Raw genomic sequence first — 20,753 nt, 5'->3', positions numbered from 1 at the left:
AGGAGTAACATTTTTGTACGAAATGTTTACTCGGAACTCACCTGTTGTGGGGAGTAATTTTCTCGTGAAATGGGGGAGTACTTTTTTCGTAAATGGAGTAACATTTTCGTAGGAAATTTTTACTCCGGAGTAAAAATCTCGTGGGAGTAATTTTCTCGTGTTACACCGGCATCTCGCAAGCGAGTTTCATCCACGCTTCTAAGAAAAGTTCATTATTGGTAGCAAAAGTGTGTGTCTGTCTGTCTCCTTAAAAAAAACCGTTTTGTTTTGGCAATAATTAAACGTTCCAATAACCTACAATTCTTGTTTTTTTTAATTCTGAATTTTGGAGCGTTAGCAGTCTCTCTGTTTCTGGATCTTCTTCTGAGTTCGTGGGCTCAAACTCCCACGTACACTCGTGTTTTTTGCACGAGTGGAATTTTCCGTGTATGACCGTTTTTTACCCCGCCATTTAGGCAGCCATACGCCGTTTTCGGAGGAAGCATGCTGGGTATTTTCGTGTTTCTATAACCCACCGAACTCTGACATGGATTACAGGATCTTTTTCGTGCGCACTTGGTCTTGTGCTTGCGTGTACACACGGGGGTGTTCGGACACCGAGGAGAGTCTGCACACAAAGTTGACTCTGAGAAATAAATCTTTCGCCGAACGTGGGGACGAACTCACGCTGACAGCGACCAACTGGATACAAATCCAGCGCGCTACCGACTGAGCTACATCCCCGCCCCGTTGACAAAACAAAACGTTACATTTTTGAGTACCGTACCATGTTTTTGGTGTTTACATCCCTTTTCTTGTTGAACTAAACGCTGTAGTACATGTACTAACATGAAAGCAATCCACCAGAGCTGAGAGGCCTTGTCGGCCGCCGCATCGAAGAGAGCGAGGCCTACAAGAGCGACCGTGGGCGCCACAACGAGAGGCCCGATGTAACGCAGCACCACGCTGAAGAGACCGCTGAAGCCCAGTATGATTTGGGACAACGACGCTACCATGATGGCGCCCTGCACCTGCAAAATCGTGTTGATACTTGTGAGTGTGATCTGTGTGTGTGTGTGTGTGTGTGTGTGTGTGTGTGTGTGTGTGTGTGTGTGTGTGTGTGTGTGTGTGTGCGTGTGCGGTGTTTTTCTGTCTGTGTGTCTGTCTCTCCCTCTCCCCCTCTCCCCCTCTCCCTCTCTCTCTCTCTCTCTCTCTCTCTCTCTCTCTATCTCTATCTCTCTCTCACGGACAGATTGTAAGAAAAGGCCTAGCCTTAAACCTTAATCCTTGTAAAATAAAGTTCAGTTCAGTTCAGTTTAGTTCTCTCTCTCTCCAACTTCTACAACAAAATCAATCGCGATTTCAAGTTGCGTCTGCTACAATGCCATATTTTCCGTGAGCAAATTCCGGGTACTTTCTACAGCTTACTTGAATTTTGGACACTTAAGGCCAAATAAAAATAAATGTTGGTTTAGGTTAACGTGACCAAAAAAGATAGTGTCGTTAGGTCGGCTTTCTTTTTCTTTTTTTTTCCTTTTTTGTATATAGTCGATTTTAACATGAGGTTACTTCCCTTAGTCTCGGTATGGTTCGCAAAATGTGCCAAAAGTTTTTTTTATTTTTTTTATTTTTTTAGAAATGAAACAAAAGTTTTAGGGTCGGAGGGAAAAAATAGGGTCGGTCAGGTTACCCTAAACCAACACATATTTTTATTTGGCCTAACCCAAATATTACAGAAAATGAAAGATAAGTTTCCAACCTCTCTGAGCCTTGCCTGCCATACTTCTCTGTGCTCGTCACTTCCCAGCTCCGCTAGGTGTGTCGTGCCGTTTGCTGAGGAAAGACAACATGTAAGAGAATTACATTTGGCTGATCATCTGTGTCTCTGTCTCTGTGTCTCTGTGTCTCTGTCTGTCTGTCTGTCTGTCTGTCTGTCTGTCTGTCTGTCTGTCTGTCTGTCTGTCTGTCTCTCTCTCTCTCCCCCTCTCCCTCTCCCTCTCTTACTCTTAGTATCGTTATACATTAACAACACTTAAAATAAACCAGACGTATTCAACAACAAAAGTGGCTAACTAAATAACCACCTACCTAGTCACCTACCCAGTAAACTAAATAACCAAAATACCACTAACGCGTTTTATTTGTAAGTTGAACACAAACCGCAATTGCCTCAGCCCAGATTTAATCAAGAAATTAGCCTGTAGCAAAATCGACCTTTGACAACGCGTGTGAATGTTGAATTCGTACACTCCCCCCCCCCCCACCCCTCCAAGCCCTCTACAGCTACACAATGTATTTTATGTACATGTACAATGTGTTCTTACTTCAGTTTATCTATAAACATGTAGCAGTTGTTTTCTTTACTTCTTTATTCTTTAGTCATTTTAGACTAGTGCCTCTTTAAGGCGAGGGCCAGATGTAAAAAAAAAAAAAAACACAGACCACTGCTTACTCCATTACCCTCGTTAAATAAAGAATTGTCATTGTCATTGTCATTGTCATTGTCATAAGGGTTGCAATTTCAGAACACACACACACACACACACACACACACACACACACACACACACACACACACACACACACACACACACAAAATCATGTTTTATCAAGTCCAGTGCATTGAATAAAATGCAACCACATGCGTCTTTCAATGGCAGAATTTCCTCATTCAAACACATGAGCAGAACTCCACTGATTCTTCTTTCAAAATGCCGGTTCCTTTACTTACCCGCCATGACAAGGAATACAGAAGACTGGGTAGCGGTGATATTGGTGGAGGTGGTGTTGGCGTGCACTATGATACGGGAGGGACACTGCCACTCCGGGAGGGACAGGATGGAGAAGGTGGGGGCCAGGAAGGCGAATGTGACACCCTGGATGATTGGTAACCTGGGGAAATGTCAAAACAACTTTGCCTACGAATACACGTCAAAACCAGGCACTGGCTTTCAGGACAAGATATCTGATAAGCAAAGGGAAGTAATCGCTCTGAATGCATACGACATGTGTAATAGAGCAAGTGAGAGTTATTCGGAACCTGTCCCCTGGAACCTGACAGAATAACAAGCATTGAAATAAACTAGCGACTTTCATCCTCAAAGTTCTCCTTTATTTATTTTTTTCAAAATCCTGATACCTTTTCAGGACAAGAGGCAAAGCCTTCATGGCTCACATATGAAAACATCTGTCCAGCAACCAGTGTCATTCCAATTGTAACTTTATGTTTAAAGGCACAGTAAGCCTCCCGTAAACCATCACAGAGCTCCCCGAGCGTCTACATACAGTACAAGCATACTTCCATTTGAACGCTCACCGAACGGGAACATCCTGGCTGCTTTCTGTCGAGCGTGAGAAATTTTCAAAGAATTTATTTTCGTAGACTTGGTCCTCTACAACAATGGCGCCTCGTTTTGGTGCTGGACGGCTGTTATGAATATTCAATACCGGAAATCACGCCCGGACAGTAAGCCTCCCGTAAACCATCACAGATACTGTCAGGCTTTTACACACAGTACAAACACCCTTCCATTTGAACGCTCACCAAACGGGAACATCCTAGGATAACCTACGTAAAGAGCGAGCAATTTTTAAAGAATTAATTTTGCAGATTGTCTCGAACACTTTTTGGACCCATCCTGAACTCAGGTCAAAAATGAATTACTTCCCTTCGGGTCTCATTCTATCGATGTAAACTGGCCATAGCCGTGGATCGATGATTGTCAGAATGTTTTTGGACCGTGGTGCGTTTTTGCGCTAGACCTAACTTTTAAAATCAAAATAATAAATTGACAGCTTGTTACACAAACATTCTTTAATCATAAAAGAATTCTTTTTTCATCAAGACAAGATCAGTACAATTCGAAGTTGTGAAAGTTTGAAAAAAGAAAATCCCAGAAGCAGGGTCACGCAAGGGTCGTAGCAGACGACGGTTTATGCATATCGCCGTTCCTAGATCCTCTCAACAGTCAAAAGCCATCGCTAGAGTTCTTGTGAACCACAGCCGTTTGTTTCGTTCATAAAAACGTGCTATTGTAGATATATTGTAGATAAGCTCACATTCAAATGACTAACTGACGACTACATTGTGAAAAAGGGAAACTGGATCACACGGGTTCACGATGGCTCAGGGGTAAGATAAACCACGCAAAAATAAATTCTTTGAAAATTGTTCGCTCTTTACGGAGGGCACCTAGGATGTTCTCAATCGGTGAGTGTTTAAATGAAAGGGTGTTTGTACTGTGTGTAAAAGCCTGACCGTATCTGTGATGGTTTACGGGAGGCTTACTGTGCCTTTAAAAACGGGGACATCGATTTGTCTTTTTTTCGCGATGCAGGCTCTGTTTTGCGGTATACAGACGCGCAAGGACTTGTGGGATATCCACGATGACACTGTACAGTACTGTACAAACATAATCTGATGGAATGTATATGTGTTATTTTCATGAAAGCGTGGGTATAAAAGTTTTGAATTTGAACATGATGCGCTGGAAAGGTCTTGTCCTTGCCAATCATTATAGCAACCAAGACGACATCTATGAGTATTACGTTTCTGAAAGTATCGTCAAACGTCAAAGTTTGTCATACCGCACACTGACAGCAAACATATAAAAGCGGACGTACAGACGGTTAATAACTACATAGACTCCGTCATACATGTATACGTTAGCCCACAAGAGTATAGAATATGGGTACCAACTGATACTGACGCAAATACTATCTTTGACATTAGAAGAGTGAGGTTTACATTGTAGACAGACATTGTAAAGTGAAGCATTTGTGTTCATCATGTCCATGACTTTGTATTTGTTTACTGATTTTTTTAGTTTTAGTTTTGGAAGGCGCCTAGAACTATATTAATATTTAATTTAGCGCCATATAAATACCCTCAGTATTAGTATTATTATTTGGCTAGGTCAGAACAGGATGTCTAAAATTGCAAAACAACAACTGGCGGGACTCCACAGGACCAGATTTGTATCAATGAAATAGTTGTAAAAGGAATTTACAACTATTTCATTGGTACACATCTGAGACGACTGTGTCTGTGTTCACAAAAGTCAAACCAAACGTCTAAAAGCCATACATAAAGCCAAGCGTACACACCTGATACCAAATGTAGTTTGCAGCAAGGTAGCTATACCGCCCACGAAGAACGTAGTTCCGATGATCTCACTGAGACCAACATCGTCACCGCTGAGACACAGGGGACCCGCGAGGACCAGTGGCACCGCGAGCGTGGATCCGAAGGCTGTCAGGTAATGCTGCACGATAAACAGGGGGGGGGAAGATGAAAAGTGTAATGTTTGAAAAGAATACAGCCAGTCTTTTGTAAATTTCATTGTAAATTGCAATGCATTTTATTTTCTGATGTGTCAGGAGACTGGTTCTGTGGAGGATTTTACTTTGGACAGATCGAGCTCATGCAAGTCAGTGAATGGAACTAAACTGTCAAACTATTTGTCAGAATGTAATAGATCTGTTTGAAGTTTTTACGGTATGGCACCAGCTACATTCAGGCTGCGTGAGCCTTACAAGAACTTCTGATTGAAAAAAAAACTCTCTCACAACTACATTATTTTAGAGCACCTGCCTTTGTTTTTTTGATCTTGTCACCATATAACACTTTGCCCTAATTGGTCATAGTACTTGTATGATAATGCAAACAAAACGCAATACTCTTCGACTTGGCTGCGATCACCCTTTGCTAAACAATAAGAACATTTAACAAGAAATCACGGGTGAGACATAGAGCCACACTCGTCCGACCAACGTCTCATTGGAGGGCGCGCGCGCCGCGTGCGTGTGTGTTTATGTGCGTGCGTGCGTGCGTGCGTGCGTGCGTGCGTGCGTGCGTGCGTGTGTGTGTGTGTGTGTGTGTGTATATATATACATATATATATATGTGTGTGTGTGTGTGTGTGTGTGTGTGTGTGTGTGTGTGTGTGTGTGTATCTGTATTGATGCAGAAACAGTCACACCTTCCATCCAGCAGATGCCACACGCATGCCACAGACCGACCCGAAAGCCCAGCATACAGACTGACCTGAAAGCCTGGAAAACACACACACATACAACAGATTGGCCTAAAAGCCCAGAAGACAGACACACACATGCAACAGATTGACCTGAAAGGCCAAGTATACAGACACACACAAACATACAACAGACTGACCTGAAAGCCCAGAAGACACACACTCCCACACACACACTCACACAACAGGCTATCTGAAAGACTAGAAGACGCATACACACATACAACAGACTGACCTGATAGGAAGACACGGGAAGTCACACACTCATACAACAGACTGACCTGAAAGCCCAGCGCACAGACACATACAACAGACCAACCTGAAAGCCCAGGTACACACACATACACATCCAATAGACTGACCTGAAAGCCTAGCAGACATACACACGTACAATACAGACACACACTGACACACACAGACACACACACACTACACACACACACACACACACACACACACACACACACACACACACATACGTACAACAGACTGACCTGAAAACACGGCAGACACACACACACACACACACACACATACACACACACACACACACACCTGAAAGCCCAGCATTCAGACACACACACATACAACAGACTGACCTGAAAGCTTAGCGCACAGACACATAAACTAGTTTACAACAGACCAACCTGAAAGGCCAGGTACACACACATACATTGACCGACCTAAAAGCCAAGCGTACAGCCACACATTCATACAGCAGACTGACCTGAAAGCCCAGCCGACAGACAGACACAAACAATCAAGAGACTGACATGAAAGCCTAGCAGATATACACACATACAATACAGATACACACTGACACACACAGACACACACACACTACACACACACGCACACACATACACACACACACGCGCGCGCACACACACACACACACACGGCACACACACACACACACACACACACGCGCGCGCACACATACGTACAACAGACTGACCTAAAAACACGGCAGACACACACCACACACACACACAAACACACACACACACACACACACACTCACACACACACACACACACACACACACCGTGACACACACACACCGTGACACACACACACACCGTGACACACACACCTGAAAGCCCAACATTCAGACACACACACACACACACATACAACAGACTGACCTGAAAGCCCAGCAGAATACAGAGCGGCCATGGCGGAGTGTCCTCCACAGTGTAAGTGACCAGTCTGATGTCCTCCTCCGTGATAACCACTGTGTCACTGACCGTCTCTGGGACATTTTCCACGTGTTGCGCACCGTTCACTATGTCCGTGCCTTTCTCCCCTGTCTCCGGCATGACTGAGGTGGGGGGAGGGGGGGTGGGTCAAATAATGATGGGTACGACGCCGCGGCTCTGAATATGAGAAATGAGCAGTAACACAACATGAAATGTCTGAGTAGCACAAAACTGAAGAGTACGAAAGTTTCAATAAATTATGAGAAATGAAGAGTAACACCCAATAAAGTGTGAAATGAGCGGTAATAGGAGATTAAACAACACGACGGTCAGAATTTGAGAAACGAAGAGTTGCACCTCAATAAAAATGTACGACGATGAGAATATATGAAATCAGAAGTAACACCGGGTAAAGCGGGGGTGGAAGGCTCAGAACATGACGGAAATATGAGGAGTTGCATAGTAATAAATGGTACGACAGTGTGAGCTTGAGATGTTAACAGCAACACACACAAAAGGGTACACCGCTCTATGCATGAGAAATGTAGAATAAAGCACCACCGTAAAGTGTACGACGGTATGTGGATCTGAGAAATGAGCAGTAACAGCAAATAAACGGTAGCCTACGACACTCCGAACAATAGGAACGAGGAGTAAAACAACATATTAAGAGGTCGGCACAACGCTGTGTACAACGGTCTGTGTGTGTGTGTGTGTGTGTGTGTGTGTGTGTGTGTGTGTGTATGTGTGAATGCGAGTGCTTGTGTGTTTTAATGTGTCTGACGTGTGTGTGTGTGCGAATGCGGCGAGTGCTTGTGTGTCTTAGTGTGTCTGTGTCTCAGTGTGCTTCGTAGCATGAGTGTGTGTGCGTGCATGTATGCGGCGTGCGTGCGTGTATGCGAGAGAGAGTGAGAAAATGAGAGTGAGAGAGAGCTGGGAGGGGAGGGGGGGGGGGGGGGGGGGGACTAAACAACAGATGTCGAGGACAATTAGTAAACGCCAAATTGGCTGTACGCAGTTTTGCAGAAATTCTTCTACTACAGATTCAGTCCACTTGACACAACCACTACTTAGCTGTATGTTACTGATCGACCACAGGCACATAACGCTGCTTCCGTGTTGGAATGAGATCGTCAGTGGGTCCCTCAAGTATCCTTGGCATTCGATGTCAGTAATCCCACACGTTTTGGGCTTATTTTTGTGGGCCACAAACGCGAAATGTGCCTCACAAATTTTTGGGCTTATTTTTGTGGGGCACATTTTGGTTTTGTGGGCCACAAACTGTATTTGTGGAGCATAAAATAAGGGGCACAAATTAAGCTTCATAAAAAATAAGGACAAATATTTGTGGGGCTTAAACAGTGTTTTTGGCCAAAAAAATGTTTTGGGCTCTTTTTTTTCCTCCTTATTTTGGACGTTGAGCGTGGTTTTCAGACCTACTGCGTTTCGGTTTTTAGTTAATGGCGGTCGAAGGCGACCATGGCGATCTCTACAGAATCTCCAACGGCAATGGTGTTTGCTAATGCGGAGAATTGGGACGGGCGAACCTTTGCATATTAACCAGAGGTAAGTTTCCATGTTTCGTTTCATAACTGAGAGTGGGTTTATGGTAGTATGTATTGCAACAGGTATCATTTCGACTCACTCGAGTCACTGTCAGTGTCACTGTGATTGTCAGTCCACAGGCGCAAGGTATCGTTCACTGAACCAACACGTATAGTTGCCCTGTACAGGGATTTTCTCATTAATTTGAAGAAGAAGATTACCACTACCACGTTTTTGCAACCTCTTTTCAAGGTGCATGATCATAATATTTTATAAATTCTTTTTGTTTTTAAAGATTGAGTCTAACTTGAAATACTCAAATAGGTAACCTTCTGATCGGCCGTTCCCAATTATTTTACTTGCAGGTTGGCATCAATCAGAAGAGAGCTAGAGCTAGTATGTTCAACTTCAAGGTCTCCTCTCAGCTGAAAAAGCCAACCGATTGCTGCATGATCTTGAGGCTGTCACTGACAGAAGTAAAATATTTGATGCCACTGCCGCAAATCAGGTAAGAGTAAGGCGAAGAGGTTTTATTATGTACAACTGTCAGTGTTATGATGTACAGTGTGTTTTTTCCTTCCCCTCCCTTACATTCTCAAGTTCTGGTCAGAATAACTCATATGGAGGTGTGTGTGTGTGACTGTGAGCAAGACTGAAAGAGTGTTTTCATTTTATTTTTATAATTCATGTTCAGGGATAATAATAAAATAATGAACACCTAAGAGTCCAAACCACAGAACTGCTCTTCCTCCAGTATTAGAATCATTTTTAATACTAGAAGCGCATGACTTTCAGTGTGTACCTTTAAGTTTAATAAAGTACAATGTATTGCTGTAAACAGTCACTCACTCACGTCACTCACTGTCAGGATATATCTCATTCTCAGTGAAACTGTGTGTCAAGTTCTATTATTTTTTTCCTTTGTGCTCTACACACATGCATGCATGTTATACATACATATATATATATATATATATATACATATATACATGTTATGTAATATGCATATATATCACACATCAACTTGTCTACATTGTATGTCTGTCACTCTATCAGTCTATGTGAACAGATTCAGTTCACTGATTCAGTCAAAACTTCACTAAATGTAAAAGGACTTATAAAATTTTATATTCTAGAAAGATATCAATGCCACTGTCCCACAGTATCATAAGAATCAAGCGTTAATGTTGGTTTGGTCGTCTGTTGTCGTTTTTTGTTGTTGTTTTATGGGGGAGGGTGTAGTGTGTAAATTCATCTGGTTCTGTGGACAGTGTGTTTGTTGTTCCTCCACATAGCTAAATATCATACTGCATGTAGCTCCTAGTACTACTTGTCCTGTCAACTAACTGTTTTAAATTTGTTGCTCAGAGGAATGTTACTTCAGCCAATATTATATATTACAGGTTGGCATCGATCCGGCACAGTGGAAGAAGCAGATTGATTCCTTCATGATCGGGAGGCTGTCAAGACTCAAATGGGAAATATTTCATGCTAATGGCAATTCAGGTAAGAGTTCTGCTACATGATCATATTGTGTTTTATCCTCCCTCTCAGTCTCAAGTTCTGGTTACATTCTGACTGTTGGTGTGTGTTTGTGTGTGAGAACCGAAGTGTGTGTGTGTGTGTTTGATTTTCCCTGGCCAGTCAGGAGAGCTGCCAGACATTAATAGTAATAATACCTGCAGATTTTTCTAGCCCTGCAGATTGATGTTACAGACCTTTGCTTTGCTTTTTGAATTTGATAGCAAGCGCTGACAGGGAATGTGTCTTCTATATTTCATATATGTTAAAAAGTAGGCATTGGAACTTGTCTACCAGGGAATTAGAATGTTTACGCTCTTGGCATTTATGTGGGTTTAGTGTGTGTGTGTGTGTCAGTTACAAACACAATTTACTCCTTACTCATACTTAAAACTTGTTCTTGTCATTGTGTTTGGATTTAAGATCAGTTCCTTTGTCATTCATTTGTCAGTAGGGACAGAAGATGACGAAGACCTGGCCAGTCTTCTTCTTCTTCGTCGTTCACTAGATGGAGATGCCAATCGCCCGCACGAAAGCAGCTGTCCTCTGTAAGTCCTCCAGGCCGCCGAAGAGCTTGACCCTCACCTGGCCAGTGAATGTGGATGAAAAGCAGTGCTATCCAGGTCCAGCTGTGATCGATGGGGAAACTACAGCAACAGCGGCAGTAAATGTCCACTCAGTATTGGTTGTACTGAGCATTACAACTTGTTGCTATTGTAAATTTGTGTCAATGTTTTAAAGGCCCACTACGCCTCATTTAAAAAGTTGTCCTCACCTTTAACATGGGATAAGACCATCCCTCCACTTGGTCACAGACCAAAAATCAACACTTTGACTGCTTTCTGTTGTGAGGTAGATGTTTTGGTGGTTGCGATGAATTTATTTTTTCTTTCGAAGAAGCTGTACCTGAATGTATTCTTTAAAAAGATACCACTCTGCATAGAGAGCCTTGAGGCAGTTCATTTTTGGTATGCAACTATTAGTGCCCGTATGGTCTTATTTCATTTAAAAGCCTTGGGGATGTCGTCAGGCGTCCGACATAGACGGATTGAAAGGCTCAGATGTCTGATTCACATAGCCGCATGGCGGTCAGATGTCCAGGCATGGTACTCTTCCGCCGATCGGCGGATTTAAAATCTAAAAAAAAAAAATTTAAAATTTTTTTTTTTAAAAATCCGCCCATTCACTTGAGATTTTTTTTCTTTTCTTACTCAAGCCTTGTTATCTTTCACTTATATCCCTCTCAGCTTCAAGGAGAGGGCACTAAACACATTTGAATTAGTAAAAAGTCGTCAGCTTCAGGGGGCGTTGCCCCCTGATCCCCACAAAGGGCGCTGCCCCTTGACCCCGCCAGGCTGCCCCTGGACCCCCGGCTTTATTTCAGCTGAAACTGCCATTCCTTCAGTACCATGCCTGGATGTCCTATCGTTTTGAACTGAGCGCTGTCATTGTCCTATAAGAACTCTATTCCTTCGGACAGCGCACTATTCTATATTTTTCTCTCAAGATACACATTTTCAAAAAGCGACCGAGCACTCTCGCGTATTTGTGCACTGAAGTTGTGCAGTGCGGATCTTGTGTTTTCGGGAATTCCAAACCGTTTGTGATATGGGCTGTTTGGGCACACCTGTCTGCAGCACATTAAAGTTAGGAGTACGGGAGACAACTCCAACTGACCATAAGTCTTGCATCTGCTTTTGGTTTCAGTTCAAGACATTTTGACGAAGCGCATTGAATTATGCCACCGAAATAAAACTAAGGCCTGTCCACTTACAAAAATTGCTCGGTCAAAGTACAGTAAATCTTACATTTTGTTAAGGAAATGTGCGGCAGTAAAATTGAATTTGGAGAATACATGGAATAACCTGGTTTTCTGGGAAGTGACATAAAAATAAATAGAACAATTGTGAATATTTCTTCTTCTTCTTCTGTTTTTCGTGGGCTGAAACTCCCACGTACACTCATGTTTTTGTACGAGTGGATTTTTACCTGTATGACCGTTTTTACCCCGCCATTTAGGCAGCCATACGCCGCTTTCGGAGGATTGTGAATACTGATCGACATAGAGTGCCGTTGCTATGGAAACAGTCGTTACGTTGGATTTCTAGGAAACAGTTTAACAGCGACATAATACATCAGAAATTCCTAATATTTGGCACAAAGATGCACATGTATCATATCAACAATCATATAGAACGATTTTTTTACAACAGACTACAGTTGAATTTTAATATCTTTTGTCATAAGAATGAACGAATTTCTCACTGCATATTCATTACAATACCCCCCGCGGGTTAGGGGGAGTCCCATATTGGTTGGGACGAGAAAGAATTTACCCGATGCTACCCAGCATGTCGTAAGAGGCGACTAACGGTTCTGTTTCTCCTTTTACCCTTGTTAAGTGTTTTTTGTATAGAATATAGTCAATGTTTGTAAAGATTTTAGTCAAGCAGTATGTAAGAAATGTTAAGTCCTTTGTACTGGAAACTTGCATTCCCCCAGTAAGGTCATATATTGTACTACGTTGCAAGCCCCTGTCCAGAGCAATTTTTTGATTGGTGCTTTTGTGAACAAACAATTAACAAGTGGCTCTATCCCATCTCCCCCCTTTCCCCTATCCTATCTCCCCCCTTTCTCCGTTGCGATATAACCTTGAATGGTTGAAAACGACGTTAAACACCAAATAAAGAAAGAAAGAAAGAAAGATTCATTACAATAATTAATTTAAATTCAACTGTAGTTGTTTAAAAAAACAAACACGTTCTATATGATTGTAGATATAATACATGTGTATCCTCGTGCCAAATATTATGAATTTCTGATGTATGATGTTGCTGTAAAGCCGTTTTCTAGAAATCCCATTTGACGCTGTAAATGCCAGTTTTCATCGCAACAGCAGTCAATATCCATCCACAATGTTTTCATTCATTTTAATAAGTCACTTCAATAACTACCCAGAAAACTAAGTTATTCCTTGACTGTATTCTTCAAGTTTAAGTTTGGTAATTTTACTGCCGCACATTGCCTTAAATCATAAATAAAGGGTTCCAGTAACATACCTTTCTTCTTTATTGATTATGAACTTTGGAAGATTAGATGTTGGATCTGTTTTTAAAAAATATTTCCTTGATGTGTTGTACTAAGATCAACCGTCTGCTTGGACATATACTAAAGATCCACTACCTGGCTGCTGTCTGCGGAAAATCGATTAATTCATAGAAAAATATGCCTTTCAGGGAAGCAGCTAGCCGGTTGACTGTACATGTGTTTGTGTAGAGGTGTTCTTATTGCATGTTCAAGCCAGGACAGATGGTGACCTGAAACATTTACACATTACATATGTATGCAGGACTGCTACTTTTAAGCTTAGGTGCAAGTGACGAAGTGTGATGATATATTTGTTTGACTGATTATGGGCATTAAAATAAAACTGCAAAAAGAATACTTACACTTGAGATCTGATTTTGTGTGTGTGTGTGTGCGCATGAGGGTGTGTGTGGGCAATTTGACATACTTGCAGAAGAAACAAACAGAGGTAACTGATAAACTGCATTTATTAACACAAAGATGTAAACAAAGTGAGTTCACACATTTCACAAAAGTAAAACAAGGCAGTCTCACATGCATTCACAATATTTAGTACTCGACTCGCATGAATGGCCAAAGATTATAGGCTGAGAATGCAAGTTCTAATTTGGCACATTTGTACATGTAGCTGCATCCGCTAGACATATATATATATATCCATCTTACAATTAAAAAAAACCTACCGTAGTGGTTAGGACATCTGCCTGAAAATCTAGGTCCTAGGTTCGAATCTCTGCAGAGGCATTTAATTTTTCCCCTTGGTTGAAATAAAAAATGCTCAATCCAGAGAGAGCAACCGTAAAGTTACCAGGGTAAAAGTAAAGCGTTGAATGCAGCTATGAAGGTCATGCCAGCAGTGTGGGTCAAGATTCAGGCCGCCTTCTATGCACAGAATTCGGTGTAGGATTCTCAGCTCTATCTTTACAAACACATAATCCCCAATAGTCATACAGTGGAACCCCCCTTTTAAGACCCCCTCCATGTTAAGACCTTGTTTTCTCAGACTTTCTGTTCATAACCTCTGTAAATTTACCTCCATTTTAAGACCCCCTCCTTTTTAAGACCTGATTTTCTTAGATTTCTGGAGGTCTTAAAAGGGGGTTCCACTGTAGCTGTAAGACATAATTTTGTTTAAAACACTTATGCCTTTTGGGGGAAATAAATTAATAAGAAAAGACATCACCACACTAAGAAGTCAGGGTGCTGACTTTTGCTATGTGACCAAGTGGAAGGATTTTCTTATCCCATGCAAAAAGCCTGATGAAGGTCTGACACAGTGAGGCGAAGTGTTTTAATGAGGCAGAGCAGGCATTTAAAAAATAAGTTCACTACATCCAAGTGAAAGACACAATCTTGGCAGACTGTATTACAAAAGCAACATTTCAGCACAACATAAGAATGAATTGAACCATCCAGGATGCACCAGAACGACCCAAAAACAGAATCAATGAAAATTTTAAACAAGATAAAGTACTGACTAGGATTCAAAGGAAGAAAAAGTCATGGGTTAACACATTTCATGTGCATAATGCAGTTAAAAGATCTAAATTCTAATATTGCAAACAAAGTCTATACATGAACACGCATTGACTGAAACATACACACACATCTCCCAAAGCTAAGCCTGTGTGTAAAATACTGCCTGTGAGCAGCTTAACTTAGAGCACTCAAACAACATAAAAGATAATACCACTTTATGTAGTAAAAACAAACAAACCGTTGTTTGCTGTAAGAAAATATCTGCATACCAAACACTACCTGTATTTAGCTGAATTGACAACTTACATAAGTCAAAATGTACCCTTGATCCACACCGCACCACACATTATTTGTGTAGAATGTTATTGTTAATGTGTTACATGTTCATTTCACCACTAAGGCAACAGAAAACCTCTGTAAGTGTAAGCATCTTCAGATGGACTATATTAAAGCAGTTCTGGTAGCTCTGTCAGCACAGAATGGACTGAATCTGATCATCATCTGCAGCAAAGCCTGCAGGCACCACTCTGCAAGCTACCTGCACGTCATATCTCGGCACCCCACTTCCTGGAAAATAAAGAAAATGTATTACTGAGCACATCCAGACTTTGCTGTGCGCTGATGGGGATATGTTTTGGGTATCGAGAAGAGGGTGTGTGTTGGGGGTGGGGGTGCGGGAAGGTAGGTAGGAGGTAATACTTGTTCTTCACAAGATCAGTGGGATGGAGAATGGTGGGGGTGATACTGACAGTGACAACTATGAACTAAACTGTAAACCTTATTCTGTAATATTACAGGTGCCATCATTCCTTCCTGTGAAAACCATTTATTTCATGGATATAATAGATATATATACTTTCATCATTAAAATTAAAAAGATAATCTGTCATCATTAAAATTAAAAAGACTTCCTCACAAGAACCTTTCTAACGACATGATATCTTGTTATGCTGCTGATGTGAGCGGCTTTTCTGGAATGTGATGGAAAGTTACTATTTTTTAAATTCAGCATGAGCCCTCATCCCACACACATTCCCTATTTAGCGTTGACACCTTACAGTTTTGTTGAGAAATGTGATGTGAATTCATTCAGAAAATTATAACTCTGCGCAGGGGCAGTCAGGGTGTTGAATGTAGAAGTAAGGTATCCAAGTACACAGGCGGTATTACAATTTACATTGTAACTCTTATTCCATGTAAAAAAAAAAACTATAAAAAAATAAAACTTGCCAGATCTGTGATTGTGAGCCAAGGAAAGGACTGACTGTATTTAAAATAATTCCAGTAATGAGTAAATCTTTCATTCTAGCTATTTCATGTTTTACTTTCTTGCATCACAATAGTTCAATGTTCATACAAACAGTGTAATGCACTTTATGAGTATAGGGTTGCAACAAACTTTAACTAAGATCATAAGATGAGAAGGAGAGAGAAAATAAAGATATTTGTACCATTATGTATATAAAGTACAGCACTCCCCGGTTAACGTCACTACCGTTTAAGGTCACACCTTTGATAACATCAATCAGGGTGTTGGTCCCGACCTAAAGCCTTCTTTGTATGACTAAGAAAACCTCGCTTAGCGTGACCTCAGATACGGGAACACCTCTTTTTAGGTGACCCCCCGTTCTGGTCTCTAAATGCAGAGGACCACCGCTTAAGATTAAGCGAAACTGAAACGGAAAAAAATCTCCCAATTTTGCGGCCTTGACCACAGGAGCTTGTATCCAACCACCGGTCCATAATTATTTACTCCTGCATGCTTATTATTTACTGCTGCATGCTTACCCTTACTACTACCATAGACCTATATAGGTCCCTGCTACTACTATTTATTAGTAAATGAATAATAATAAGTAGTAAACAGTAGTAGTAGACTGTATGGAATAATGAGTAAATAAATGGAATAAGGAGTAAATAATTATCGACCGGTGGTTGGATACAAGCTCCTGTGGCCTTGACAGAGGTTTTTTTCTCCATATGTGACCCGCCACCTCAGAATGAGTCGCATGTCACCTTTGCATGATTTTTAATATTTTTACATTTTCTAAAAGAGATTTTGAAACTCTATCCAGTGGTGAAATCCGTTTTAGAAAAGAGCGAACACTTTTTGAGTTATAAGCCTGTGTCTAAGGTGATCCTCACACTGATACCTTACACCCCCGGACGTATATATATAGTCAGTCGGCTAAGGACCGTTTTGGTTACTTTTTGGCGTCACGTTACGTCTCAATAGCACTACGTGTCGATATCACTATATTGTGAAAAACCAATGTACTGTAGCGCTACGTGTCAATACGGCGATACGTGTCGATAGCGCTATGTGACAATAGCAGTACTACTAAACTGCAGACACTCCGCTTTGCCCTGTGTGCATATGTATTTATATTGTATCTAAATATTGTATATATGACATTAGAGTTTCTTAATTTCCCTTATCAGAAGAATGAATGAACGAAAACAACTGCACTACGGCGAAACTACCGGAATGTTCCAGAACCCAAGGGAGGTAACTCTTGCTTTGTATCCATGTAAAGGAGGTGACTCTTCTTATGAGAGCATACAGTCATTATCTTTCTTATTGGGTGTTGAGAATTGAAGTTCTGGTTCTGCTGCTCCATAGAATTTGTCCGAAAATAACTGTGTTAGGGGTGGCATAGTAAGAGCCCCTTTTAGTGACCAAAGCTTTTTTCTCTAGCAATTCCCTTGCTACTGACCAGCCTGATTTGCGACGATCAACTTTGTCTGATGTGTATCAGAGACTGTGTCTATGTTATGCAGTGTGTGCTCGCTATGATACCCTTTTCTTTCACAAATATGAACATCAGAGCAACGAATCTCCGCCGATTCCGGCTTGCCGATCACTGGCATCTGATCATCAAATGAAACATCTTTTTCATCGAATGTATATAAATTATCATACTGTAATATGATTGTACTTCCTTTATTATTGCATGTCTAATTTTTCCAAATTACAAAAATATTCACCGTCCGAAATCCATTTTATACGGGTTCTTATAATCATTCCGTCAATTTTCTTTTGTCGAATTGCAATTAATTCCTGTCTTTTCTTTTCCAAAATAAACAAAATATTTTCACTAAAAGTTGTCTCTAAATGTTCAATTTCGTCCACCAATTTACTTTCCCGCTGTACACTTTCTTTCTTTTTAAAGGATGCTTATGTCAATTTGTTGCCAACATGTGTAAATACATCGATCCGTGCAAATGGAAACAAATATGAAACGTTTGTTCAGTCACACACCACTACATTTTGAGTTGTTGTTAATGGGTCTGTGATTATATAGCCTGCTGTTTCCCAAAAGCTAATTATCAACCATTACCAACAGCCTCCATTCTTCTCTCGTTTACCATTGTCCCCAGATACATCAGCAAGCAAAGTGCAAAAGCAAGCAACACACTCACATGGTTTTGTCTCTCGCTGCGTGCACATTGCTATCAGCTACGAGTTGTCAGCTTTGTCATTCGACAAACAGCGTGGCGTCCATCAGGAACATTTTCCATTTTTATGGAATATTTAAATTGACAATAAAGTGCTGTTATTGTTATTAGTATGTCACAGGTGGAGAGAGAGAGAGAGAGAGAGAGAGAGAGAGAGAGAGAGAGAGAGAGAGAGAGAGAGAGAGAGAGAGAGAGAGAGAGACCACCCATTACACTCCGGTTGGACCGTACATAAAGAGAGACAAGACAAGACAAGACAAGACAAGACAAAATCTTTATTATCGAGGGTAATAGATAAGCAAGATAATTGCTCTTTTACATCCAGCCCTCGCCATAATATAGGGTCAACAAGAACAGAAAACAATATAATCAAATAACTATCACATCAATTTTAATACATTATATATATATATATATATATATATATATATATATATATATATAGATACAAATTAAAAAAATAAATTGTCATGCTGCGTTTTAAGTACAATTTCCAATGATAAAAAGTGTCAATTTTTAAGATATCTTAATTTAGATCTGCATATTATTATAATTTTGTTTAACATGCACATACATTTTAAATGAATTGATGAACCATCCAGCACATGTTTAGTTGCATTATGTGCGACATATCATTTTTTTTAGAAGCTGTCTGTGTTTGCTTTATGCTTAAGGAAAATAGGCAGTGAGTTCCATAGGACCGCACCTGAATATAGAAGGCTTGATTTCAAAAAGGTCAATACGTGGAGTCGGTGTTATGATTTTTAGTCTGTTATAGTTCAAAATAAAATTATTACGTAATGTCTCCGGTGCATATCCTGACATCACTTTATGCATTATAACACCTTTATTATACATTAACCTTTTTTGAAATGGTAATACTTGCACATTTTTATAATCAGATTCTGAAGGAGTGTGATTTTTTTAGCATAATAAGCTTAACTGCTCTTCTGTGAAGACTGGCTAAAGGTTTCAAAACATTAGCACTTGCACAATGCCATACAGTGGATGCATAATCAATATTTGACAAGATGTGATTGTAAAAAAAAAATCTTTCGCGAGTGGAGATTCAAGAAATGTTTTATTTTTGATAACTGATATATTATTTGGGAAGCAATCTTACAGATGTAATCAATGTGATCATGCCATGATAAATTATTATCAATCTTTACACCAAGGACTTTATGGTGAGACACTTTTTCCAATACTTGATTTTTAATATAAAGAGGTGGAATGCTCGATAATAGATTTTGTCGTTTCTGTCTTGTGGTTATTAGCATAAATTTTGTTTTTGTATGGTTAAGAGACAAATGATTTAACTCTGACCAATTCAGGAGTCGATTGGCATAGCAACCAGTATCGGGATGCGCAGTATCGACACTGTAATTTCGAGGTCCGACCAATGAAATGAAAGAGTTTTGAGTCTGCGCATCTCGATACTCGATACTGGTAGTCTCGAGACTATAGTCTCAATACTCATTCTCGATACTACTGGGCCTTTAGGCGCACCAGGGTGCTGTTCATCCTCGAGATCAGAACTGATTTAACCAATCGTTTTGTAGACACTCGATACTGAACTAGGGCGGCATAGCCACAATCCTCGATAACACGGATTGGTTCATTTCCATACTCGATACTCGCAGTATCGAGATCAGACCAATGAAATGAAGGAGTATCGAGTCTGCGCATCTCGATACTGCCAGTATCGAGTGTGCCAGTATCGAGGGTCGATCTCGAGAACGTGGGCCTTTTGGCGTTCCATACATTGTGAACAAATGCAGTGCGTTCAGTTTCATTCTGTGAGTTCCACAGCTTGACTAAATGTAGTAATTTCGCCTTACGCGACTTGTTAACTCTATGTCTCTCTCTCCGTCTCCTCTCTTTATCTCTCTCTGTCATAATCAGTTTGTCTGTGTCTCTCCTCTCTTTCTATGTCTGTCTGTCTTACCTCACCTCCCCTCTCTCTCTCTCTCTCTCTCTCTCTCGACCCTCTCTCTCTCTCTCTCTCTCTCGCTCTCTCTAATGCAGCCGATGGTCTCTGTGTCAGTGTCAGTATGTATGTCAGTGTGTGTCTCTCTCCGGATCTGCCCATTATCACGTCATTGAGTTTCAATTGGCCTCAAACTAAACTCTGATCTCCTCGGATAAGATCAATTTTTTCTACTGAAATTGATCTTATCCGAGGATCGGTTAACGTGTCCCTCGGATAAGATCACGAATTTTTTTGGTCCCAAGGGGGGTCACCTTATCCGAGGAGTACTGTACATCATACCAATTACCATGCACAGTATTACTATGCATCTTCAAGTACATGTATGAATAATTTCATCTACAAAGTACTTGTTATTCAATTTACAAAGAACAAAAGACAGTACATGTTTATAGCTTCAGACTACCATCACCAATACCTAATGTTACATATATATTTTACCATACAGATTTGACA

General features: G+C 40.8%; 1 protein-coding gene and 1 long non-coding RNA gene across 2 annotated transcripts in view; one reads left to right on the top strand and one right to left on the bottom strand.

Annotated features, from left to right (window-relative positions):
* Window positions 1–20,753, bottom strand: part of LOC138982589 (solute carrier family 23 member 1-like) — a 45,524-nt gene that overhangs the window by 10,288 nt on the left and 14,483 nt on the right. Inside the window, exons 2-6 of the mRNA XM_070355912.1 lie at window positions 7,163–7,393; window positions 5,086–5,243; window positions 2,711–2,871; window positions 1,739–1,812; window positions 829–1,010 (exon numbers count right to left, since the gene is read on the bottom strand). Of these exons, the coding sequence (XP_070212013.1) occupies window positions 829–1,010; window positions 1,739–1,812; window positions 2,711–2,871; window positions 5,086–5,243; window positions 7,163–7,336 (749 nt within the window). The 5' untranslated portion in view covers window positions 7,337–7,393. The remainder of the gene's footprint in view (window positions 1–828; window positions 1,011–1,738; window positions 1,813–2,710; window positions 2,872–5,085; window positions 5,244–7,162; window positions 7,394–20,753) is intronic.
* LOC138982586 (uncharacterized) lies at window positions 8,685–10,765 on the top strand. The gene is made up of 4 exons (XR_011460894.1): window positions 8,685–8,782; window positions 9,127–9,269; window positions 10,165–10,267; window positions 10,734–10,765. It is a non-coding gene; the product is annotated as an uncharacterized lncRNA (long non-coding RNA).

The sequence above is a fragment of the Littorina saxatilis genome, linkage group LG12, assembly GCF_037325665.1.
Source record: "Littorina saxatilis isolate snail1 linkage group LG12, US_GU_Lsax_2.0, whole genome shotgun sequence".
In the NCBI taxonomy this organism is placed as follows: domain Eukaryota; kingdom Metazoa; phylum Mollusca; class Gastropoda; order Littorinimorpha; family Littorinidae; genus Littorina; species Littorina saxatilis.
The sequence above is the reverse complement of the archived record's forward strand: the minus strand, read 5'-3'. Positions and strand labels throughout refer to the sequence as shown.